At 44.7% G+C, this 27,019-nt stretch overlaps 1 protein-coding gene across 2 annotated transcripts in view; it reads right to left on the reverse strand.

Annotated features, from left to right (window-relative positions):
• Positions 1-19,805, reverse strand: part of LOC106592780 (kremen protein 1) — a 125,627-nt gene extending 105,822 nt beyond the window's left edge. The window contains exon 1 of one of the 2 annotated variants that reach the window (XM_045695274.1): positions 19,309-19,805. In XM_045695274.1, coding sequence (XP_045551230.1) covers positions 19,309-19,390 — 82 coding nt within the window. In that variant the 5' untranslated portion in view covers positions 19,391-19,805. The remainder of the gene's footprint in view (positions 1-19,308) is intronic. The other variant, XM_045695275.1, reaches the window with a different exon arrangement.
• Between the last annotated feature and the right edge of the window lie 7,214 nt (positions 19,806-27,019).

The raw sequence follows: 27,019 nt of genomic DNA on the forward strand, positions 1-27,019 counted from the left end.
AGGGAGGGAGAGAGGGCATCCCAGTAACATCACTGTCCCTGAGAAAGAGGATCGATTACAGGGATCTATTGAGGGCCCAGTGGATCCAGTTTCATAGCATCGGCCATGTGTGACCGCTAACGTGATGGTGCCACGTAGACTGTCTGCTGGGGACTGGAGGCGTTTGGAGATACACACACACACACACACACACACACACACACACACACACACACACACACACACACACACACACACACACACACACACACACACACACACACACACATCCAACCTCCTTGTTGTTCACCTCAGAGATCCGTACCTGTATTCACCTCTAACAGAACACAGGGGTCTATCCCAAATGGCACCCTATTCCCATAGGGAATGGTCCAAAGTAGTTCACTATCTAGGGAATAGGGTGCCATAGGGCTCTGGACCAAAGTAGTGCACTATCTAGGGAATAGCGTTCTATAGGGCTCTGGTCCAAAGTAGTGCACTATCTAGGGAATAGGGGTCCATTTGGGATGAAGACAGGGACAGACAGACAACTAAATCAGGGACTCTTGTCCTTTCAGCTCGGGTTTCAAGCCCATTCAGTTTCAGCCACTTTCAAAGAGCTTCAATGCCTTGCAATGGGATAGCATTGGCTCAATGCCTAAACAACTTACAGGGGTAAGACCTGGGTCATAAAACAGAGGTCCAGGAACCAAGATGTCCCTAAGGGTCTCTAAGGTTTAATAACTTACATAAATTATTGTGTCTGTTGAGTTCACACAGAATTTGAGAAGGGTGCAATTGTGGCCTGCAATTCGAGGTGTTCCTGCATGTGGGCATTCCTGCATCTGCAGGAACTCCAGTTTATGCTTATAGGACAACTAGGACAGGCGGGGGCACTCCAATACAGTAGGTGAAATTAATGCACAATAATGTAGGACGCCAGCCACCGATAAACCCCACAGAAGAAGGGGTGGGGGCAACAACGGGAGACAGCAAACCTACACCGGTAGACAATGTCCTTCGTCCCCGCCCGTCGGGCACTGTTTTCCCCCAGTTCTGTTAACGACGGCAAGGGCAGGTGTTCGGCAGGTGGGAGCGAAGGACACTGTTTTCTAGCTTAGCCAGCTAGTCCAATACACTGCAGGCGGGAGGCTAGTTAGCTAACACACGGTGCCGACCCCTGCTGTGCTCGCGGGAAGCGGAGGCGACCAGTAGACAGTGTCCTTTGCCCCCATCTGTCGGGAACAGGATTTCTCCGGTACACAGCAGGAACGCCCACATGCAGGAACACCCACATGCAGGAACGCCCACATACAGGAATGAGCACATGCAGGAACGCCCACATGCAGGAATGACCACATGCAGGAACGCCCACATGCAGGAACGCCCCGAATTGGGGGCTGCAGTTGCACACTATTGCAGAGCTTTGATTCAGTAGATATGGGTTGTAATTACTCTGGAGCGGTATACCGTGTATACCGTATACCGGGGTATTTGGAAAAATCCACGGGATGGTTTTTCAATACCGTCAATACCGTTGAAGCTATTTCTTTGAAGTTTAGCAATACATTTTAATATTTGTAGCTACTTTTTAAGTAAATACCTGCAGTCAACTTGTGCAATATGTTAGGAGATAATCGTGTTCAGATAGTGTTCTTCAATTCACCTGTCACATTCTTTTACATTATGAAGCTTACCGTAGTTCCCCAAAACAGTTGAGCCAGTCATGTGTTTGTTTGTAAATAGCACAACGGGAGAAAGCAGGAGCAGGTGAGTCCTGCTGTGTATTGACAGCTGCATGTTTTATATTGAGTCAACAGTGTTGTTTTTGCTTCAACAGAGTGATCAGGGACGTGCAACTATAGTTTTCTATCACAGAAAACACATTAGTGCAACACATTCGGCAGAAAGTAGCTTCATTTTCATCAGATGACAATAGAAATGCTATGCTTTTTGGCTGGCAGCAACACAAGTAAATGAGCGTACAATGAAACAGCAATGTCTTTTTTGCAAAAACGATGCATGACCATCGTATTTCTAATGTTTATTTATCATAGGAAAAAATGTAGCCAGCTATATTTCCTAATGTTTTGGATAAAGTTAATCTTCCATTTTACCAGAGAAAAGTAGGCTGGCTACACTGGAAAAAGTAGCTACTCGTCAAATCAAATCAAATCAAATTGTATTAGTCACATGCGCCGAATACAACAAGTGTAGGCCTTACAGTGAAATGCTTACTTACGAGCCCCTAATCAACAATGCAGTTTCTAAAAAATCTAAATAAGAATAAGAGATAAAAGTAACAAGTAGTTATAGAGCAGCAGTAAAATAACAATAGTGAGACTATACACAGAGGGGTACCGATACAGAGTTAATGTGCGGTGACACCGGTTAGTCGAGGTAATATGTACATGCAGGTAGAGTTATTGAAGTGACTATGCATAGATGACAACAGAGAGTAGTAGTGGTGTAAAGAGGTAGAGGGGGGGGGCAACGCAAATAGTCTGGGTAGCCATTTGACTAGATGTTCAGGAGTCTTATGGCTTGGGGGTAGGAGCTGTTTTGAAGCCTCTTGAACCTAGACTTGGCGCTCCGGTACCGCTTGCCGCGCGGTAGGAGAGAGAACAGTCTATGACTAGGGTGGGCAGAGTCTTTGACAATTTTTAGGGCCTTCCTCTGACACCGCCTGGTGTAGAGGTCCTGGATGGCAGGAAGGTTGGCCCCATTCGCGCCTTGCGGTCAGAGGCCGAGCAGTTGCCGTACCAGGCAGTGATTAAACCAGTCAAGATGCTCTCAATGGTGCAGCCAGTACTGTTCTTCCTTCAGAAAAGCATGCGTCAAAACAATTCTTTCCATTCTGGTAATAGATGCCCAATGGGGTTTTTTGCGGGGGTAATAGTGTAATAGCATAAATGAGAAAAGGACAGAATAACGATATGAACATCTGCATACTGCCAACCCTAGTTGTCATTACCTTATCTTTGGGCTCTCCCCACCTCCCACAATCCACTTTGTCCTGTACACTTAGCTAAGTCAAAGTCAACTCCTTCCCTTGTTCATGTCTCTGTTTAGCTCTCTGTCCTCTCCACACCTTGCCTTGTTAACAGTAACACCCCAGTCCTGCCCACTTAGCTATGTCCATGCTCTATACTGTCTAACTTGTACTGTCCATTCCTCCTTGCCAGGTACACTCCCCAGTCCTGCCCTCTTACTCCCTATACTGTCCACTCCTGGCCTTGTCAACTCCCTGTATGTCCACTCCCTGTCCTGTACTCTCCTGTACTCTACTTGCCTTGTACACTCCCGAGTCCTGCCCAGTCATTTATGTCACTCCCTATGCTGTCTAGCTGTCCACTCCTTGTCTTGTTAACTCCCAACTCCGGTCCAGTCCACGACTTATCACTGCTGTCCACTTGTCCTGTCTGTCAGTGGGTGTTCCCTGCAACTGCAGGAGGGGAAAGGCGACAATTGGCTTTTTCGACCACAAAATGCCTGCTGGGCCTCTATCAAGCCAAGCCCCTGCTGCTGCTGCAGGGAAATAACTCTCCATTTATTTAGAGGGCCGGTGACTTCCTTTGGGGTGTGTGTGTGTGTGTGTGTGTGTGTGTGTGTGTGTGTGTGTGTGTGTGTGTGTGTGTGTGTGTGTGTGTGTGTGTGTGTGTGTGTGTGTGTGTGTGTGTGTGTGTGTGTGTGTACGATGTGTATTTAGAGAGGGTAAGCCTGTCATTCCTCTGGAGCAAGGCTAGAACAGAGAGCTGATCGACATCCCAAATAGCACGCTACTCCCTACATAGTGCACTACTTTCGACCAATGTGCTATGAGCCCTGGTCAAAAGTAGTGCACTATATAGAGAATAGGGTGCCATTTGGGACGCAATTCAAGAGACCTCAGTGGCCAGTGGCTGAGGACCAAACACAACCCTTGTTTAAAAAAAATGGAGTTCACAGGAAAGGTGATGTCCAGTCCCACACACATTAAGAATTCTATATCCTGACATGATGTTATTGGTTACAGGGCTCCAACCTGGAGCTATATGTGATGCCGCTAAAACACATGGTTGGGGATTCGCTAGTGGTCTGGTGATTATTTTGAATCCCCTCCAAATCTGTAGTGGTTTATGATGTTTGAACCATGTCATATGTTTACACCAGAGAGAAAAGAAAACAGGTAATTTGACCTTAATAACAACTACATGAAATCTTTAGTAATAATTTCCTAAAAGGGGAAGCAAGCAAAACAAACAATTGGTTTTGGGGTTTAACCGGGAATATAAAACCAGTGTCTGACATAACTTTAACTTTCTACCGTGTAAAAAACAAAATACTCACTAGGAACAATTAGAATACAATATTCAACAAGCGGAACGGACCCAGAACGGGGGTCAATACGGACCGATCAAATCTAAACTCAGTCGGGCATCCACTCCTGGTATCATATGAACGCACATGAGACATGGTAAAATGTGTAGAATTACCTTTAAAACGGCAACATTTTCTCTGCCAACAAAAGGGTTGTGAACAGTGTGAACAGTTTGGGGTCGCATGGGTTGTGAGGTGAGGATTTATTACTACGCCGATTAATGACGATATCCACCCGGACCCCACACACATGTGTGACCTCACATTCTCAAATAGTAATTGAGTACCCCACTATACATACTAACAGAATACTATTAGAAGATCAGTGTGTGTTCTCTTCATATCAACAGCAGATAACAATCCATTTTGATTTCAACTCATTACATGAATCTAAAAGCTTATAGGCTGACCACACCGCTCACGTCACGCCAACGTTATTCAATTATTGCACCCACACTGCTCGCGCACGCCAACGAGCGTCTGCGTTGCCAAGGGCTAAAATAGAAGTCAGTTCTATTTAAGTCCTGCCTCTCCCATCTCCTCATTGATTTATAGAAGCAGGTACCCACGTGCAATCTCCTCATTGGTTATACCCATGTGGGTGACTGAAAGACGAACTGTTGCCGGTTGTCATGGTAATACTATGAAAGTTTAGATGCCAATCACCATATGGCGGGGCGGCAGCGAGCCTAGTGGTTAGAGCGTTGGACTAGTAACCAAAAGGTTGCAAGATCGAATCCCCGAGCTGACAAGGTACAAATCTGTCATTCTGCCCCTGAACAAGGCAGTTAACCCACTGTTCCTAGGCCGTCATTGAAAATAAGAATTTGTTCTTAACTGACTTGCCTAGTTAAATAAAGGTAAAATAAAAGATGACTAGAAATGATTTGGTTGACTGTTTTTATGTGTGTATTAATTGTTGGAGTAGAGGACCTTGTGCATTTCAGGTCAAATAACAACCTAATGTTTATATCTCAGGACAAATTAGCGACAGCAAGCTAGCTAAATAGGACAAATTAGCTAGCAAGTGTAAGCTAACTAGCAAAATTGCCATAAATGTTTAATGCATTTCGACCTGTCCCCAAATTAATGTCATTGGTTCAGAGTTTGTTTTGATATTTTACCTGCGTGTCGTGATTGCGTTTGGTGTAGGGGGACAAAATAAATTTATGCACGATGGCACACGATGGCGCACGCACGCAGCCAGTTTGGGTTCCGTGTTAGGCACATCAAACACATTTCCCTTCAGATAAATTAAATTGCATTCCGATAATCAAAAACAATTGTTTGTTGTAGGAGTTGATAGGGGCGGCTCTATGGGATCCCATGGCCTACTCGTCTTGTTGGCCTATTCATCTTGTTAGCCTATTCATCTTGTTGGCCTACTCGTCTTGTTGGCCTTCTCATCTTGTTGGCCTTCTCATCTTGTTGGCCTACTCGTCTTGTTGGCCTTCTCATCTTGTTGGCCTACTCATCTTGTTGGCCTATTAATCTTGTTGGCATATTCATCTTGTTGGCATACTCATCTTGTTGGCCTACTCATCTTGTTGGCCTACTTATCTTGTTGGCCTATTCATCTTGTTGGCCTTCTCATCTTGTTGGCCTATTCATCTTGTTGGCCTATTCATCTTGTTGGCCTATTCATCTTGTTGGCCTTCTCATCTTGTTGGCCTATTCATCTTGTTGGCCTATTCATCTTGTTGGCCTTCTCATCTTGTTGGCCTATTCATCTTGTTGGCATATTCCTCTTGTTGGCATACTCATCTTGTTGGCCTATTCATCTTGTTGGCCTACTTATCTTGTTGGCCTATTCATCTTGTTGGCCTATTCATCTTGTTGGCCTATTCATCTTGTTGGCCTATTCATCTTGTTGGCCTTCTCATCTTGTTGGCCTATTCATCTTGTTGGCCTATTCATCTTGTTGGCCTATTCATCTTGTTGGCCTTCTCATCTTGTTGGCCTATTCATCTTGTTGGCCTATTGATCTTGTTGGCCTTCTCATCTTGTTGGCCTATTCATCTTGTTGGCCTTCTCATCTTGTTGGCCTATTCATCTTGTTGGCCTTCTCATCTTGTTGGCTGACGAAAAGTAAATGTGAACAGTTCTTCCAATATCTTCACTATGCACCTCGGAATTGGATAAAGACTCACACAGTTGTGTCCCCGATGTGTTCACTTGTAGCCTGTGAGAAAGACCCCGATCACATGATGGGCATTAGCGAATAAGAATCGCGCTATCTGAGAGAGCCACTTGAGTGAGAGGTGCTTCGGAGCAAGCAGCCGGGAGAAGGGAATTATAATTATTATATTACAGCCCAAGGCAACAGCGGCCACTGGCTGCAAAAGGCATGGATTTTTTTTAGGGGGCATTACGGCCACACAAAGGGGATGCCGCCGGGAAATTCCAGGCATATTGTGAACGAGAGACTAATGAGGTACGTACAACATGCATAACAAATCAGAGCTCATGCCTTTCACGCAGATTTTTCAAATCATCATTAGAGTCTCATCATGCAGCCTTACAATGTATTAAACATCTAAACATACAACCCAACGTTTGTAGAACAACTAAAGTTACATTAATAACTCTAAATTAAGCATATAGGAGCGCTCAACACAGAATAGCCACATGTGCGCACTCCCTCAAATCGTTTGGAGGAAATATCCTTTCTATTTTATTCAGCTTTGTTCAATTGTATTCTTCATAGTATAAAATAATATAAAATAATGCCAGGGAATTCTAAGAACATTTTGTCTGCTAAATGAACTAGTGTAGCCCCACAGCCATATGGCATAGTCAGATCAGGACCTGCTAAATGAACTAGTGTAGCCCACAGCCATATGGCATAGCCAAATCAGGACCTAACATAAGGACAACTCAGAGTATGTTATTCTGTTCTTCTGAAATAAACAACATTTTCTTCATTTCATGTTTCTTTAGACCTGTCTAAAATAAAGAATGGATTTATTGTGATGGTGTAGGCCTTATTACATGGATTTATTAGACTTTTTAAACTTTTTAAATGTGGCTTGTAGGCTATGTATCCCATCCGGCACACAATTGGCCCAGCGTCATCCAACTTTGGCCGTGGGAGGCCGTCATTGTAAAATAAGAATTTGTTCTTTATTGACTTGCCTAGTTAAATAAAGGTTCAATTAAAATAAAATAAAAAATGAAAAAAATGTGTTGAAGCCAGGAGATGCTGAATGTGTTTATGTTAATTAACGGTCAATTACCGAGATTGTCTGTTATTTGCTTGACAATCATCGGCTGACAACATTTCATGACCGCCACAGCCCTCCACCATCGCTATCTAAACATTGTTTATGTCCTCCAGTCTTGGACACACACACACAAACAGTGTTGAAACAGGCAGATGCTTGACAGCTTAATTCTATGTTGTCTACCAGAGGAGAAGAGAAGAGGAGATGAGAGCTGCCTTGTCGGATCAGGCCGGACTAACTGACTGACACAGTAAACCTGACACCACCTTTTCTATTCTCTCTTCTCACAACACGCTTTACATAACTATCACATCTGTCATGTCCAATCACTACACTATCCTGTGGCACAGAGAGAGAGAGAGAGAGAGAGAGAGAGAGAGAGAGAGAGAGAGAGAGAGAGAGAGAGAGAGAGAGGAGCTGCTCACTTTGCATCTTCCTACAGTCTGTGAATGTAACGCTCTGAGACCAGACAGGAAAGACAGAGCTACCCTATTTCATTGTGGAGCTAGAGGAGTTAGAGCCCTGTCTATGTTCGTAGATAAGATGAGAGCACCCCTCCAGCTAGGATGGAGTCCGTCACTCCTCAACAGGCCAGGCTTGGTCCTGTTTGTGGGTGAGTCCCAGAAAGAGGGCCAATTATCTACAAATTCTATCTTTTGGGAGGGGCAGAAAACAGTTTTCAACCAGCGATTGAGTTGTGAGACTCTGCTGTAGAGCTCATCACTCCCCCTAACTGGGCTACAGTAGGCTACTGTAGTCTAGCCTACTGTAGGCTAGACTACAGTAGGCTAGGCTCAAAGGCTCTGCATGGTCAATCACAGCTTCAGCTTCAGTACCAGCTAGACTACAGTAGGCTAGGCTCAAAGGCTCTGCATGGTCAATCACAGCTTCAGCTTCAGTACCAGCTAGACTACAGTAGGCTAGGCTCTGCTTGGTCAATCACAGCTTCAGCTTCAGTACCAGCTAGACTACAGTAGGCTAGGCTCAAAGGCTCTGCATGGTCAATCCCAGCTTCTGCTTCAGTACAAGCTAGACTACAGTAGGCTAGGCTCAAAGGCTCTGCATGGTCAATCACAGCTTCAGCTTCAGTACCAGCTAGACTACAGTAGGCTAGGCTCAAAGGCTCTGCATGATCAATCACAGCTTCAGCTTCAGTACCAGCTAGACTACAGTAGGCTAGGCTCAAAGGCTCTGCTTGGTCAATTACAGCTTCAGCTTCAGTACCAGCTAGACTACAGTAGGCTAGGCTCAAAGGCTCTGCTTGGTCAATCACAGCTTCAGCTTCAGTACCAGCTAGACTACAGTAGGCTAGGCTAAAAGCCTCTGCTTGGTCAATCACAGCTTCAGCTTCAGCTACAGATAGACTATTGTCTAGCAGCAGTAAGCATAAATTGGCTTTTCAGGCTCGGTAATAATGGGCTCCGTCTCACTCCATCTCTTGCTCTGCGGTTGCCATGGCAGCCTGTCCCAGGGCGTTGGCCGTAACTTGACCTCTGCAGAGCACCATCCAGGAGTCAACAGGAAGTAGCTGCTAGGTCAGTGGCCGGACACAAAGCCACATAACACAGACCAAAGTTTTCTTCTGTTTCCCACTTCCAAGCAAACTCAACTCACTTTCAGCCAAGTAAATATGAGGATTCTGTCTGAGCTCTGGGCAGCCGTTGCAAGTCAGGGGCATGCTGCAGAGTACTGGGGGTGTAGGCTAAGTAGGGAAACACTCTCTCTGTCTGTCTCTCGCTCTCGCTCTCTCTCCATCTCTGTCTTGCTCTCACTCTCCCTGCTCTCTCTGCTCATCTCGCTTTCTCCTCATGTCTCTCGCTCTTTCTCTCTGTTTCTGTGTCTCTCCATCTCCCCTGTCTCTCTTTCTCTCTTTCTCTTCCCCCCTTTTACACTCTCATAAGTCCTAACAAAACCTCTCCAAGCCCCAATCCTTCTGTCTCTATTCATGCAAACACATTGTTAGCATTGCTAACAGCACTGCAGGCCTGGTTCCCCTTTCTGTAACGCAGAAGACAAAAGGCTAACATAGCTAGCAGACCCCAGGGCTGCTTCTCAAGTGACACCCTATCCCCTATATAGTGCCCTACTTTTGAACAGAGCCCATAGGGACTAGGGTGCCATTTGGGACACAACCATAAATAAACCGCTAATGCCCAGCACACTCTCTCACTGTGGGGTGCCAGCAAGGGAAGACTGCTCTGGAACCATATGGGTGTTAGTTGTGTTTCCCTGTTGAGGTACTGGACTGATTATACATGGCAGATCAGAGTAGAGGAGAGGAAGGGAGGGAGGGAGGGAGGAGAGAGAGAGGAGGGGATTAGAGGAGAAGAGAAAGAAAGGAGGGGAAGGGAGGAGAGGAAGGGAGGAGAGGAAAAGAGGAGAGGAGAGGAAAAAGAGAGGAGGGGAAGGGAGGAGAGGAGAGAGAGGAGGGGACGGGAGGAGAGGAGAGAGAGGGGAGGGGAAGGGAGGAGAGGAGAGAGAGAGGAGGGGAAGGGAGGAGAGGGGAGAGAAAGGAGGGGAAGGAAGGAGAGGGGAGGAGAGGAAGGGAGGAGAGGAAGGGAGGAGCGGAAGGGAGAGGAAGGGAGGAGATGGGAGGAGATCAGAGGAAGCAAGGAGAGGAAAGAGAGAGGAGGGGAAGGGAGGAGAGGGGAGGAGAGGGGAGGAGAGGGGAGAGACAGAGAGAGAGAGAGCGAGAGAGAGAGAGAGAGAGAGAGAGAGAGAGAGCTGCACACACACACATACACATATACACACACACACACACTAAAACACACCACTACCCATACATTCAGTGGTTCGCCAGTGTGTGCTGAACAGAAGCCTGTCTGGGGAAGAGTTTAGAGGGGGAGGACTGGAAAAAAGGACCACAAGGGCCACCGCCCAGAACCCCCTGACACTCCCTGTGCTGAGAGAGATGGGATACACACACACACACACACACATTCCACCAACACTGAAGTTTACCCTAAACCCCCACGCCTTTTTCCATCTCCCACTCCATCTCCATCCTTTCATCCCTCCATCCCTCCATCCTCCTGCGGTCTGCCATTATCCTCAAAGAGGACCCAGCCCCTCCACCCCCATTAACACTGTGTCCCAAATGGCACCCTATTTCCTATGGGCTGTAGTCAAAAGTAGTGTACTACTAGGGAATAGGGAGTAATACATCTAATTTGGGATGCATCCAGTCTCATCTCCATTCACATTCTCCTCAAACAGTCAGTCAGTCGTACAAAGACTCAGTCAGAACCTATGATGCATGAGTAGGAGTTACCAGGTGAGGAGAGAGATGCTTAACGACAGACAGACCCAGGGATATGTGAGGGGCTGGGGGGTTCCAAACATAGTAAAACGGGATGCTTGTTGAAGGGAGGGCTTGATGGCCTGTATTCTTATATTACAATGACAGCCTACCCCAGACAATTGTGCACCGCCATGTGGGACTCCCAATCACGGCAGTTGTGATACAGCCTGGGATCAAACCAGGGTATGTAGTGACACCTCTAGCCCTGAGATACGGTGCCTTAGATGGCTGCGCCACTCGGGAGCCCATAAGTACTCTTATAAGCCCAGTAATTGCACAATCAATCGCGTGTGAAAGCAGAGTTTTGACGAAAGTCTTAAAATGAAGCACATTAATCTGCTTTACACATGGTACAGCCTAACTGGCATATTAAAAACAGAACTGTACATAACCTCTGTTGAAATGCTACGGATTATATGTTTTTTTATTTGTGGGCCATTCTCAATCAAAAATAATATTAGTAGTCTATATGTAAAGAGCAGATTAAATGGAGAATAGTCTGATGGGTGAGAATATTATCAAGCGCTTGTCAAATAGTGAATGAGAGACTGATGAAGTGTGTGCAGTCTGCGCAAGAAACAGAGCAGAGCGCTTACCTTTCATGAGACTTTTTTCAAATCCTCATGCAGCCTTAGAAATGTGTTAGAAATCAAAACATACACTGAGTGTTCAACCCCCCCCCCACCCCCCACCCCCCACTCCAATACTTCCCACAGGTGTGTCAAGTTGTCTGGATGTTCTCTGGGTGGTGGACCATTCTTTATACACATGGGAAACAGAAGTGAGGTAGCCAGATACAGGAGCTTTCAGTCAATGAAACCTGGACCCAGCAGAGTCAGTCTGGACTGGCAAGGGAATCCATTTCTAAACACTCTCCTCCTTCTCTTCACCACTGCACCGGCCCAAAGTCATTATGGGGATGAAAGAATCTGCCAGTTGGTAGCTGCCTGCAGTTATTTATGGATAGCCTTCAATAAGCACAGATAGAAAAGGATACACATTCATGAACACACACACACACACACACACACACACACACACACACACACACACACACACACACACACACACACACACACATTGCATGCATATACAAAGGAGCACAAGCACATACACTGCACACACCCCATACTTACTGACACTAGTCCAAATTCCACTATTTGATGTGCTTTTTATCTAAATTCAGCTTATGTCAGAGGATCATGCTAGTGCTTCATATGTAGCACATCAGATCAGTTAACATGAAACCTCAATGCTCTCTCTGAGAAGACGAGAACACACCAAACACTCCTGGTGTAGTTATGATGAGGTCTGGACTGGTGAATTTATGATGAGGTCTGGACTGATGAATTTATGATGAAGTCTGGACTGGTGTAGTTATGATGAGGTCTGGACTGGTGTAGTTATGATGAGGTCTGAACTGGTGTAGTTATGATGAGGTCTGGACTGGTGTAGTTATGATGAGGTCTGGACTGGTGTAGTTATGATGAGGTTTGGACTGGTGTAGTTATGATGAAGTCTGGACTGGTGTAGTTATGATGAGGTCTGGACTGGTGAAGTTATGATGAGGTCTGGACTGGTGTAGTTATTGTGACGACCCTCCCACTCTGTCTGCCGTATTTTCTCTCTTTGCTCTTGTTTCCTTATTAGGATGCCGGTGGGCGGAGTTGGAAGGGTCGTCAGCTACATGGGAAACACCTGGGCCCGGGTGTGTCCCAGGATAAAGGCACCTCTTCCACAGTCATTGGGTAGACTCTCTCCATGCAGACACCTTGTTGTTTTTGGTTGTGCTAGTTGTGGTATCTAATAAATATATATTTTTGATACTCCTTGTCTCCACGTTGTCTCCCTTTTGTTGCGAACTCTGAGCCGGTTCGTAACATTATGATGAGGTCTGGACTGGTGTAGTTATGATGAGGTCTGGACCGGTTGAATTTATGATGAAGTCTGGACTGGTGTAGTTATGATGAGGTCTGGACTGGTTTAGTTATGATGAGGTCTGGACTGGTGTAGTTATGATGAGGTCTGGACTGGTGTAGTTCTGATGAGGTCTGGACTGTTGTAGTTATGATGAGGTCTGGACTGGTGTAGTTATGATGAGGTCTGGACTGGTGTAGTTATGATGAGGTCTGGACTGGTGTAGTTATGATGAGGTCTGGACCGGTTGAATTTATGATGAAGTCTGGACTGGTGTAGTTATGATGAGGTCTGGACTGGTTTAGTTATGATGAGGTCTGGACTGGTGTAGTTATGATGAGGTCTGGACTGGTGTAGTTCTGATGAGGTCTGGACTGTTGTAGTTATGATGAGGTCTGGACTGGTGTAGTTATGATGAGGTCTGGACTGGTGTAGTTATGATGAGGTCTGGACTGGTGTAGTTATGATGATGTCTGGACTGGTGTAGTTATGATGAGGTCTGGACTGGTGTAGTTATGATGAGGTCTGAACTGGTGTAGTTATGATGAGGTCTGGACTGGTGTAGTTATGATGAGGTCTGGACTGGTGTAGTTATGATGAGGTTTGGACTGGTGTAGTTATGATGAAGTCTGGACTGGTGTAGTTATGATGAGGTCTGGACTGGTGAAGTTATGATGAGGTCTGGACTGGTGTAGTTATTGTGACGACCCTCCCACTCTGTCTGCCGTATTTTCTCTCTTTGCTCTTGTTTCCTTATTAGGATGCCGGTGGGCGGAGTTGGAAGGGTCGTCAGCTACATGGGAAACACCTGTCTCCACGTTGTCTCCCTTTTGTTGCGAACTCTGAGCCGGTTCGTAACATTATGATGAGGTCTGGACTGGTGTAGTTATGATGAGGTCTGGACTGGTGTAGTTATGATGAGGTTTGGACTCGTGAAGTTATAATGAGGTCTAGACTGGTGTAGTTATGATGAGGTCTGGACTGGTGTAGTTATGATGAGGTCTGGACTGGTGTAGTGATAATGAGGTCTGAATTGGTGTAATTATGATGAGGTTTGGACTCGTGAAGTTATAATGAGGTCTGGACTAGTGTAGTTATGATGAGGTCTGGACTGGTGTAGTTATGATGAGGTCTGGACTCGTGACGTTATAATGAGGTCTGGACTGGTTTAGGTATGATGAGTAGGCAGTGCGGCAGGTAGCCTAGTGGTTAAGAGTGTTGGGCCAGTAACCGAAAGGTCGCTGGATTGAATCCCCAAGCCGACTAGGAGAAGAAAAAAAAGTTGATGTGCCATTGAGCAAGGCACTTAACCCTAATTGCTCTTGATAGTCCCTCTGGATAAGAACATCTGCTAAATTACTTAAATATAGATCATGCATTTGTCTGTATCACTAGAGACTTCTTGGCAAACCCACAGGACAAGATGAATAATAACCTAACGCCAACTTTTGTTCAATCATTTCCAAACGCAATAAAATGTTGCTCCAGATGTGTGTCATCCACATCACCAGGATGTACTTCTGACAGGTCTATTGCTGCCTGCTCTTTTTCATCAGATATTCCCAACCCCTTCTTCCATTTATCCTCTTTCTAAATGTTACAGCCCTCATCAGAATCAGACTGCTGCCTGAAAAACAATCCGATTGCTTTTTATGCAAATGTTTTCACTAATGCAATTGGAAAAAATTGAGGCTGATTCTCAGAAGACAACACTGTTTTTCACAACTCGTTAATAGCAGTTGAATCCCCCCCCCCCCCCGCCAGCACAGAAAGTGATGCCTCCCTCTAGACTACTACAATATAGTTCTACTATAATTACTGTAGTATTACTATAATAGTACTTCTATAGTACAATTAGGTATTCACCAACCTTGCAATGCTTGCACCAATTTGAGAAAGACAGAATACACTAAAATATAAATAAAATAGGAATGGAATAGAATAGAAGAAAATAGAATAGAAACATGTTTAAGGAGATGTCAATAATCTGTTATACTGTGAGTATTTAATACAGTGAACCACTCCAGTTTGATTTAAGAAGAGGATGTGGTGTGTTCGTATGTTAAGCACTAGGCAGTTAGTCAACAGGACACCTATCCAGAGCAGCGCTGCGGGCCACAAATCTCCAAAATGTTAAGGCCATCACAAATCCCCAGAACACCAACGCCAACAACAGAATCATTCACTGCAGCTTAACCGGCCCCTGCTTATACACAGGACTCAACACACACACACCCCGCGAACGCAAACATTACCAGGCTTTCAGCACCAACTCAATTACACCTTCACTGTGACCGCTTTGACATGAAACGACTTCCATTTGAGTGTACGTGTGTCAAGTGCTTCGGCGGCAGCCAAGCGAACGCTCGCTCTTTCCATCTCTCTGCGCTGGGCCCTTGGTTGTTTGGAGAGGAGAATGGTATGTGGGATTCCAAGCGGCTGAGCCCATTTCTAAAGCACTCAGAGACACACTCAGCTCAGTGAAACAGTGTGTGCCTTCCAAATGGCACCCTATTCCATTTATAGTGCACTCCTTTTGACCAGGGCCCTATGTACTGTAGTGCACTACGAAGGGAATAGGGTGCCATTTGGGATCCGTCCATGGTGACGAGGAGGAGTGTTTAAGCCTCAGGTATCTATTTCCCTTCAACACCTGGCACACATTAGGTCTGCAGGTAATGAAACAAAAATATAAAACGCAACATGCAAAAATGTCAAAGATTTTACTGAGTTACATTTCAAATAAGGAAATCAGTAAATTTAAATAAATTCATTAGGTCCTAATCTATGGATTTCACATGACTGGGAATACAGATATGCATCTGTTGATCACAGATACCTTAAAAAAAGGTATGGGCATGGATCAGAAAACCAGTCAGTATCTGGTGTGACCACCTTTACCTCATGTAACCTGACACATGTCCTTCACATAGAGTTGATCAGGCTGTTGATTGTGGCCTGTGGAATGTTGTTCCACTCCTCTTCAATGGCTGTGTGAAGTTGCTGGATATTTGCGGGAATTGGAACACGCTGTCGTACACTTTGATCTGGAACATCCCAAACATGATCAATGGGTGACATGTCTGATGAGTACGCAGGCCATGGAAGAACTGAGACATTTTCAACGTCCAGGAATTGCAACATCTTGCTGAAACATGAGGTGTTGATGGCGGATGAATGGCATGACGGGGTGGGAGGTAGCCTAGTGGTTAGAGCGTTGGACTTGTAATTGAATGGTTGCGAGATCGAATCCCTGAGCTGTCAAGGTACAAATCTGTTGTTCTGCCCCCTGAACAAGGCAGTTAACCCACTGTTCCTAGGCCGTCATTGTAAATAAGAATTTGTTCTTAACTGACTTGCCCAGTTAAATAAAGGTTAAATAAATGACAATGGACATTAGTATCTCTGTGCATTCAAATTGTGCTTGTTGTGTGTAGCTTATGCCTGCCCATACCACAACCCCATGATTGAGCACTCTGTTCACAAGCTTGCGTGCTCACTAACAGGGATGTAAACAAATTTGTGCACAGAATTTGAGAGAAATAAGCTTTTTGTGCATATGGAACATTTCTGGCGTCTTTTATTTCAGCTCATAAAACATAGGACCAACACTTTACATGTTGTGTTTAAATGTTTGTTCAGCATAGTTACAGTAGAGAGGACAGACAGGTCGGAACACTCGTGTGTGTGTGTGTGTGTGTATGTGTGTGTGTGCGTGCGTGTGTGTGTTGTGTAGACTCATAGTCTGAAATATTTCTTCTACGTGATCTAAATGTATTTGGGGCAAAACATCCAAAAGACAGAGAACACCATCATCATCAGAGTCGCTCTGTGACAAAAATGCAGCACAGAAAACTAAAATCAGCATAGATTTTCCGGATGCAAAGGATGTATACAATGTCTATATACCCAATATCTACTGTATATGGGGCTCCCAAGTGGCGCAGTGGTCTAAGGCACTGTATCTCAGTGCTAGAGGCGTCACTACAGACACCCTGGTTCAAATCCAGGCTGTTTCACAACTGACTGTGATTGGGAGTCCCATAGGGCGGCGCACAATTGGCCCGGGTTTGGCCGGTGTAGGACGTCATTGTAAATAAGACTTTGTTCTTGACTGACTTGCCTAGTTAAATAAAGGTTCAAAATGTTTTAAATATACCCAATATCTAGATACCCAATATATATACTGTATACCCAATATCTAGATACCCATTATATATACTGTATACCCAATACCTAGATACCCATTATATAGACTCTATCTAGATACCCAATATCTAGATTCCCATTATCTTTTAAACCACATCTAGATACCCATTATCTATTTACACCATATATGTACCCATTATCTATATACACCATATCTATATACCCATTATATATATACACCATATCTATATACCCATTATCTAGATTCACCATATGTCTATACAAAATATCTAGATACCTATTATCTAGATTTCCATGATCTATATACCCAATATCTTGATACACCATATCTAGATACCCATTATCTATATACCCATTATCTAGACACACCATATCTAGATACCAATTATCTAGATACCCATTATCTAAATACACCATATCTAGATACACCATATCTAGATACACCATATCTAGATACACCATATCTAGATACACCATATCTAGATACACCATATCTAGATACCCATTATCTATATACACCATATCTAGATAACAATTATCTAGATACACCATATCTAGATACACCATATCTAGATACACCATATCTAGATACCCATTATCTAGATTTCTATTATCTATATACCCAATATCTGGATACACCATTATCTAGATACTCATTATCTAGATACACCATATCTTGATACACCATATCTAGATACACCATATCTAGATACACCATATCTAGATACACCATATCTAGATACCCATTGTCTAGATTTCCATTATCTATATACCCAATATCTGGATACACCATTATCTAGATACCCATTGTCTAGATACCCATTATCTATATACACCATATCTATATACCCATTATATATATACACCATATCTATATACCCATTATCTAGATTCACCATATGTCTATACAAAATATCTAGATACCCATTATCTAGATTTCCATTATCTAGATACCCATTGTCTAGATACCCATTATCGAGATACACCATATCTTGATACACCATTATCTTGATACACCATTATCTAGATAACCATTGTCTAGATACCCCATATCTAGATACACCATATCTAGATACACCATATCTAGATAGCCAATATCTAGATACCCATTGTCTAGATACCCATTATCTATATACCCATTATCTAGATACCCATTATCTATATACCCAATATCTACAGTATATACAGAGGGTATATAGATAACCTACAGTTTACATATACTGAAGGTACTGTGGATAGGGGTTTTCTCTCCATCACAGCTTAACAAGGGGGAATACCATAGCTGTAAATACATTGTTAATGCATACTGTTCGTACACATGGGAGCACTTACGCACTTAGCTCAGATGGCCAAACCTCTCATTGGAATAAAAGAGTAGAATTAAGAAATATTTTTTTTTAAAGGAAAGCATGAGGATTTGCTGTTTAAACACAACACAAATTACAACATGAGAGAAGTTTGGTTTATGTGGTCGTCATTATTAAATTATTCAAATAATTATACTCCTAAAAAATGATTTTTAAACGGAATAGGCTACAGTTCCATGGTGTGTGTAATCTGGGAAGAGAGTTTCCCTGCAGTGTTATGTTCGATGTTTCAGCCTGAATGGAAAATTGAAATTGGCATGTTGGATATCTGACTATGTATTATAAGGAAGGCTTCAAGTTCATGTTCTGAAAGGGGGGAATCCGGGTTTCTCTGTGGGTTGTCCACATTGTATTACAATGTAGCAAACTGAATGAATTCATAAGGAATTAAACAAACGACAGACTGACTCCTGCCACTGTCTGTCAACACACAGCCTTGGACAATATTGCATTATTAGCCCACTGTATTATAATGATTGCATTTAATTGAGGTATAGCCTTTATATAATCATATATATATATTACATAATAATGTCAAAGAACAAACACTTCTGTGGTAGGCAATAAGAAAGCGGCATCGATCAACAATAGCCTTTATTCATAAGAAAATGGACTTAGACCAATTGTTCATTTAAAAATGAAACCAGTGACAGATAGCAGCCATTCTGCATCTGCTACGATTTACAGTAGGTTACGAAACATGGCAGTAATGACAGGTCGAGAGAGGCAAAGAAACATGTCTGTGTTCTGTTCTGTGCAACAGCATACTATGCGCATCGCAAATTCAGTCATACATTTCATTTTAAAAGAATTTCACCACCAATAGCCCAATATTTCCATTGAGCGCCTTGCGAGGAAATTCTCTGGCGGCTCAAACAAAGTACGCATTGTAGTAGCCTAACTTTCAAAGGCTTCTAGCCGATGAGTTGGATAAATAAACACACAAGGAAAAGAAACAACAGCATGAAAACGTTTCAGATCAACTTACCAGTGTCGAATTGTCTCGAAGCAGTCGATGATAAAGAACCAACTAGCAGAAGGGCAGCCGTGATTGTCAAAAATGAATCCATCGCTCAAGTCGTGAAAGAGAGAGAGCGAGAGAGAGAGACAACGAGAGCGGGACTTGTCTTGGGTAGGTTACGGTCGTGTTCTGTGCGAGGAGTGCTGAGACTGGAAAGTGTTCGGGAACTTCGGACGCAGGTGAACTGTTGTTCTGAACGCTGCCTGATGCGGACTGATGCGGCGAATCGTTTTGTGTGGAGGTGTCGTTCCAAGTCCGCGATAGAAGTCTGAAGTGAACTCCAAGGCAGGCAGGTCTAACCACACACACACACAGACACACACACACACACACACACACACACACACACACACACACACACACACACACACACACACACACACACACATAGAAACACAAGAGAGCAACAAGGGATCCTATTTCCAATCATGTGACAGGAAATCGGAGCAATGGATTCAACCTGCAGCATTGGGCACGGAGAGAGAGGAGAGAGACAGAGAGAGATAGACAGAGAGCGATAGAGACAGAGAGTGAGAGAGAGAGAGGGGGGAGAGAGGGAGAGAGAGAGAGAGAGAGAGAGAGAGAGAGAGAGAGCAAATAGAGAAAGAGCAGAGCGAGAGATAGATGAGAGAGATAGAGACAGAGAGTGTGAGAGAGAGAGGGGGAGAGAGGGAGAGAGAGAGAGAGAGAGCAAATAGAGAAAGAGCAGAGCAGAGATAGATGAGAGAGAGGAGGGGGAGAGAGAGGGGGGAGAGGGAGAGAGAGAGATGGGGAGAGATAGAGAGGGGGAGAAAGAGAGAGAGAGATCAAATAGAGAAAGAGCATACCTAGGGAGAGAGGGAGGGAGAGGGAGGGAGAGAGAGCGAGAGAGAGAAAAGAGAGAAAGAGAGAGAAAGAGAGAGCTGAGTGGGAGTCATTGAGGGACGGGTTTGCATGTCAGCGTGGTATTGAGCGCCTTAGTGCAATAGTGACACATTATTAAAGTCTACAAACGTCTTATAAACCATAAACCAAACCGTGTAATAACATTGGTTCAAATAGGCCTACCTTTATTTTAACAGGTTAGGAAGATGATTGAGAAGTTATGAGATCACATTCTCAGTTATAACAACAATGACCTAATTGCATGGAAGCTGGGAATGGTTAGGTATGAGGGGCCAGATTGGAACCCAGCCAGGAGAATGGAGTTTAACACCCCTACTGCGATACATTCCTTGGGCTCTTCAGTGACCAGTGATACTCCGGACCTTGGTTTATCGTTATCGTCCGGACTCAGAAACTCATAGAAACCAGAAAATCTTTATACACTGAAACTCCGTGAAACTCTCTCTTCATGACACAGCTACTACGACTTTGACCGTGAGAAACGGATTATTTCAGCCAGTCTGTGGTCTGAAATGAGAGAATCCGTGAGAGGATGAATGGATAGAGAGAGCAGACAGTTATTCTAATTTCAGAGTTTCTTCTCTCACAATACTGACCATGCTATAGCTTTGTTCCTGTCAGTTACCCTCGGGGTAGGCCAGGATGAGACCATGACAGTCAATGATCCTGGCCAGGATGAAACCATAACAGTCAATGATCCTGGCCAGGATGAAACCATAACAGTCAATGATCCTGGCCAGTATGAGACCATGACAGTCAATGATCCTGGCCAGGATGAAACCATAACAGTCAATGATCCTGGCCAGTATGAGACCATAACAGTCAATTATCCTGGCCAGGATGAAACCATGACAGTCAATGATCCTGGCCAGGATGAAACCATAACAGTCAATGATCCTGGCCAGTATGAGACCATAACAGTCAATGATCCTGGCCAGGATGAAACCATGACAGTCAATGATCCTGGCCAGGATGAAACCATGACAGTCAATGATCCTGGCCAGGATCAATCCATTTTGAGACACAGTAGGACATCATTCAGTAGTCTCCATATTATTTGTGGTATTGAAAAACAAAGTAGCTTATACTCAATAAACATTTTAAAAAATCACAAGCAAATAAAATGCTTATAATTGAGTTAAAACATAAAACAGTCTTTAACTTTTATTCAATCCGTTTCACCATTTATATGTTAGTAAATGTATATGTTTATCTAGTATCTAGCCTTTAGTTATCAGTTAGTAATCAGTTAGTAATCAGTTAGTAATCAGTTAGTAAGCTCTAGTAGTTGTAATAACTCCGCCCCCTTGGCCTTCCTCACTTCTTCAGAAACTGTATGTGCATAACAGCACCCTCATGTGTTCCACATAATATCACCATTAGGAAGTATTAGCTGTCTGCTCTGACGGACACACACACACACACACACACACACACACACACACACACACACACACACACACACACACACACACACACACACACACACACACACACACACACACACACACACAGGACCCTAAAATAGAGGACCCTAAAATAGAATATCCATTATGATCTCACCAACCCAACCTCACCAACAGAAATATGACATAATTGCCATAACCCACAGGGCTGGCTGGTTGGTAGATTGGTTGGTTGGGTGGCTTGGGATGGTACACTACAGTGCTCTGGGAAAGTAATAATCCATGGTGACACGTGTCCTTAGGAGACATGTAGCTAACAACGTAGCCTCAAGCTGCTTCATGGCCACCATCAAGCCACACTGCCTACCAGGATACACTACAGTGTTGACTGTGTGGATCGCTGCATATACATTACATTACATTACATTACATTTAAGTCATTTAGCAGACGCTCTTATCCAGAGCGACTTACAAATTGGTGCATTCACCTTATGATATCCAGCGAACAACCACTTTACAATAGTGCATCTAAATCTTTTAAGGGGGGGGGGGGGTTAGAAGGATTACTTTATCCTATCCTAGGTATTCCTTAAAGAGGTGGGGTTTCAGGTGTCTCCGGAAGGTGGTGATTGACTCCGCTGTCCTGACATCGTGAGGGAGCTTGTTCCACCATTGGGGTGCCAGAGCAGCGAACAGTTTTGACTGGGCTGAGCGGGAACTGTGCTTCCTCAGAGGTAGGGGGGCCAGCAGGCCAGAGGTGGATGAACGCAGTGCCCTTGTTTGGGTGTAGGGCCTGATTAGAGCCTGAAGGTATGGAGGTGCCGTTCCCTTCACAGCTCCGTAGGCAATCACCATGGTCTTGTAGCAGATGCGAGCTCCAACTGGAAGCCAGTGGAGAGAGCGGAGGAGCGGGGTGACGTGAGAGAACTTGGGAAGGTTGAACACCAGACGGGCTGTGGCGTTCTGGATGAGTTGTAGGGGTTTAATGGCACAGGCAGGGAGCCCAGCCAACAGCGAGTTGCAGTAATCCAGACGGGAGATGACAAGTGCCTGGATTAGGACATGCGCCGCTTCCTGTGTGAGGCAGGGTCGTACTCTGCGAATGTTGTAGAGCATGAACCTACAGGATCGGGTCACCGCCTTGATGTTAGTGGAGAACGACAGGGTGTTGTCCAGGATCACGCCAAGGTTCTTAGCACTCTGGGAGGAGGACACAAGGGAGTTGTCAACCGTGATGGCGAGATCATGGAACGGGCAGTCCTTCCCCGGGAGGAAGAGCAGCTCCGTCTTGCTGAGGTTCAGCTTGAGCTGGTGATCCGTCATCCACACTGATATGTCTGACAGACATGCAGAGATGCGATTCGCCGCCTGGTTATCAGAAGGGGGAAAGGAAAAGATTAATTGTGTGTCGTCTGCATAGCAATGATAGGAGAGAGCATGTGAGGATATGACAGAGCCAAGTGACTTGGTGTATAGCGAGAATAGGAGAGGGCCTAGAACAGAGCCCTGGGGGACACCAGTGGTGAGAGCGCATGGTGCGGAGACAGATTCTCGCCACACCACCTGGTAGGAGCGACCTGTCAGGTAGGACGCAATCCAAGCGTGGGCCGCGCCGGAGATGCCCAACTCGGAGAGGGTGGAGAGGAGGATCTGATGGTTCACAGTATCAAAGGCAGCAGATAGGTCTAGAAGGATGAGAGCAGAGGAGAGAGAGTTAGCTTTAGCAGTGCGGAGAGCCTCCGTGACACAGAGAAGAGCAGTCTCAGTTGAATGCCCAGTCTTGAAACCTGACTGATTGGGATCAAGAAGGTCATTCTGAGAGAGATAGCAGGAGAGCTGGCCAAGGACGGCACGTTCAAGAGTTTTGGAGAGAAAAGAAAGAAGGGATACTGGTCTGTAGTTGTTGACATCGGAGGGATCGAGTGTAGGTTTTTTCAGAAGGGGTGCAACTCTCGCTCTCTTGAAGATGGAAGGGACGTAGCCAGCGGTCAAGGATGAGTTGATGAGCGAGGTGAGGAAGGGGAGAAGGTCTCCGGAAATGGTCTGGAGAAGAGAGGAGGGGATAGGGTCAAGTGGGCAGGTTGTTGGGCGGCCGGCCGTCACAAGACGCGAGATTTCATCTGGAGAGAGAGGGGAGAAAGAGGTCAAAGCACAGGGTAGGGCAGTGTGAGCAGGACCAGTGGTGTCGTTTGACTTAGCAAACGAGGATCAGATATCGTCAACCTTCTTTTCAAAATGGTTGACGAAGTCATCCGCAGAGAGGGAGGAGGGGGGAGGGGGAGGAGGATTCAGGAGGGAGGAGAAGGTAGCAAAGAGCTTCCTAGGGTTAGAGGCAGATGCTTGGAATTTAGAGTGGTAGAAAGTGGCTTTAGCAGCAGAGACAGAAGAGGAGAATGTAGAGAGGAGGGAGTGAAAGGTTGCCAGGTCCGCAGGGAGGCGAGTTTTCCTCCATTTCCGCTCGGCTGCCCGGAGCCTTGTTCTGTGAGCTCGTAGTGAGTCGTCGAGCCACGGAGCAGGAGGGGAGGACCGAGCCGGCCTGGAGGATAGGGGACAGAGAAAATCAAAGGATGCAAAAGGGGAGGAGAGGAGGGTTGAGGAGGCAGAATCAGGAGATAGGTTGGAGAAGGTTTGAGCAGAGGGAAGAGATGATAGGATGGAAGAGGAGAGAGTAGCGGGAGAGAGAGAGAGAAGGTTGGGGCGGCGCAATACCATCCGAGTAGGGGCAGAGTGAGAAGTGTTGGATGAGAGCAAGAGGGAAAAGGATACAAGGTAGTGGTCGGAGATTTGGAGGGGAGTTGCAATGAGATTAGTGGAAGAACAGCATCTAGTAAAGATGAGGTCAAGCATATTGCCTGCCTTGTGAGTAGGGGGGGAAGGTGAGAGGGTGAGGTCAAAAGAGGAGAGGAGTGGAAAGAAGGAGGCAGAGAGGAATGAGTCAAAGGTAGACGTGGGGAGGTTAAAGTCACCCAGAACTGTGAGAGGTGAGCCATCCTCAGGAAAGGAACTTATCAAGGCATCAAGCTCATTGATGAACTCTCCAAGGGAACCTGGAGGGCGATAAATGATAAGGATGTTAAGCTTGAAAGGGCTGGTAACTGTGACAGCATGGAATTCAAATGAGGAGATAGACAGATGGGTCAGGGGAGAAAGAGAGAATGTCCACTTGGGAGAGATGAGGATTCCAGTGCCACCACCCCGCTGGCTCGATGCTCTAGGGGTATGCGAGGACACGTGGGCAGACGAAGAGAGAGCAGTAGGAGTAGCAGTGTTATCTGTGGTAATCCATGTTTCCGTCAGCGCCAGGAAGTCTAGGGACTGGAGGGTAGCATAGGCTGAGATGAACTCAGCCTTGTTGGCTGCAGACCGGCAGTTCCAGAGGCTGCCGGAGACCTGGAACTCCACGTGGGTCGTGCGCGCTGGGACCACCAGGTTAGAGTGGCAGCGGCCACGCGGTGTGAAGCGTTTGTATGGCCTGTGCAGAGAGGAGAGAACAGGGATAGACAGACCCCATAGTTGACAAGCTACAGAAGTGTTGTTTCTTGTATTATTGTCTCTTGTGTCTTTAGAGAACTGTTTCACTTTGATATCCTTTTTCTTCTGTCCTGATTTTCTCTTTCTTTTCTTCTGTTAACTAGATATTCTTTGTTGTTCTTCGTTAGCTAGCTAGCTTCTTCCAAAAGAGTCCCTAGCAACTGCTTAGCAACTGGTAAACAATTCAGCTAGCTAACCTCTCTGGGCTAGGCGGGACGAATTCGTCCCACCTACGTAACAGCCACTTGAAGCCTGTGGTTCGATTTTCAAAACCTTAAAAATCCTATTACTTCAATTTCTCAAACATATGACTATTTTACAGCTATTTAAAGACAAGACTCTCGTTAATCTAACCACACTGTCCGATTTCAAAAAGGCTTTACAACGAAAGCAAAACATTAGATTATGTCAGCAGAGTACCAAGCCAGAAATAATCAGACACCCATTTTTCAAGCTAGCATATAATGTCACAAAAACCCAGAAGACAGCTAAATGCAGCACTCACCTTTGATGATCTTCATCAGATGACAACCCTAGGACATTATGTTATACAATACATGCATGTTTTGTTCAATCAAGTTCATATTTATATCAAAAACCAGCTTTTTACATTAGCATGTGACGTTCAGAACTAGCATACCCCCGCAAACTTCCGGGGAATTCGCTAACATTTTACTAAATTACTCACGATAAACGTTCACAAAAAGCATAACAATTATTTTAAGAATTATAGATACAGACCTCCTCTATGCACTCGATATGTCCGATTTTAAAATAGCTTTTTGGTGAAAGCACATTTTGCAATATTCTAAGTACATAGCCCAGGCATCACGGGCTAGCTATTTAGACACCCGGCAAGTTTAGCACTCACCATAATCATATTTACTATTATAAAAGTTTGATTACCTTTTGTTGTCTTCGTCAGAATGCACTCCCAGGACTGCTACTTCAATAACAAATGTTGGTTTGGTCCAAAATAATACATCGTTATATCCGAATAGCGGCGTTTTGTTCGTGCGTTCCAGACACTATCCGAAATGGTAAAGAAGGGTCGTGCGCATGGCGCAATTCGTGACAAAAAAATTCTAAATATTCCATTACCGTACTTCGAAGCATGTCAACCGCTGTTTAAAATCAATTTTATGCCATTTTTCTCATAGAAAAGCGATAATATTCCGACAGGGAATCTCCTTTTCGGCAAACAGAGGAAAAAATCACAAAGGCGGGGGCGGTGGGGTCACGCGCCTAAGCCCAGAGTCCCTTGATCGGCCACTTGAGAAAGGCGATCAAGTGTTTCAGCCTGGGGCTGGGATGACGACATTCAGGTTTTTCCCGGGCTTTGAGCGCCTATGGACGACGTAGGAAGTGTCACGTTAGAGCAGAGATCCTTAGTAAAAGATAGAGATGGAAAAGAATTTCAAGAAATGGTCAGACAACTACTTCCTGTAAAGGAATCTCTCAGGTTTTGACCTGCCATTTGAGTTCTGTTATACTCACAGACACCATTCAAACAGTTTTAGAAACTTTAGGGTGTTTTCTATCCATATGTAATAAGTATATGCATATTCTAGTTACTGGGTAGGAGTGGTAACCAGATTAAATCGGGTATGTTTTTTATCCAGCCGTGTCAATACTGCCCCCTAGCCCTAACAGTCTAAGATAACTACAATTTTATGAAAAATAGTTATTTTTCAAAAGCCTATCTTCTTTGTTTGTTGCTTGTTTTTTTTCCTATTCAGTCTTGCAGTTTTCTTTTGCTTTTTTCCGATGTACTTCACTCTAAAAACCATGTAAATTTCAATATTTATATATACCTACCTGCATGTTTCAGAAATACACTACCGTTCAAAAGTTTG

Source organism: Salmo salar, chromosome ssa15 (assembly GCF_905237065.1).
Source record: "Salmo salar chromosome ssa15, Ssal_v3.1, whole genome shotgun sequence".
NCBI classification, from domain to species: domain Eukaryota; kingdom Metazoa; phylum Chordata; class Actinopteri; order Salmoniformes; family Salmonidae; genus Salmo; species Salmo salar.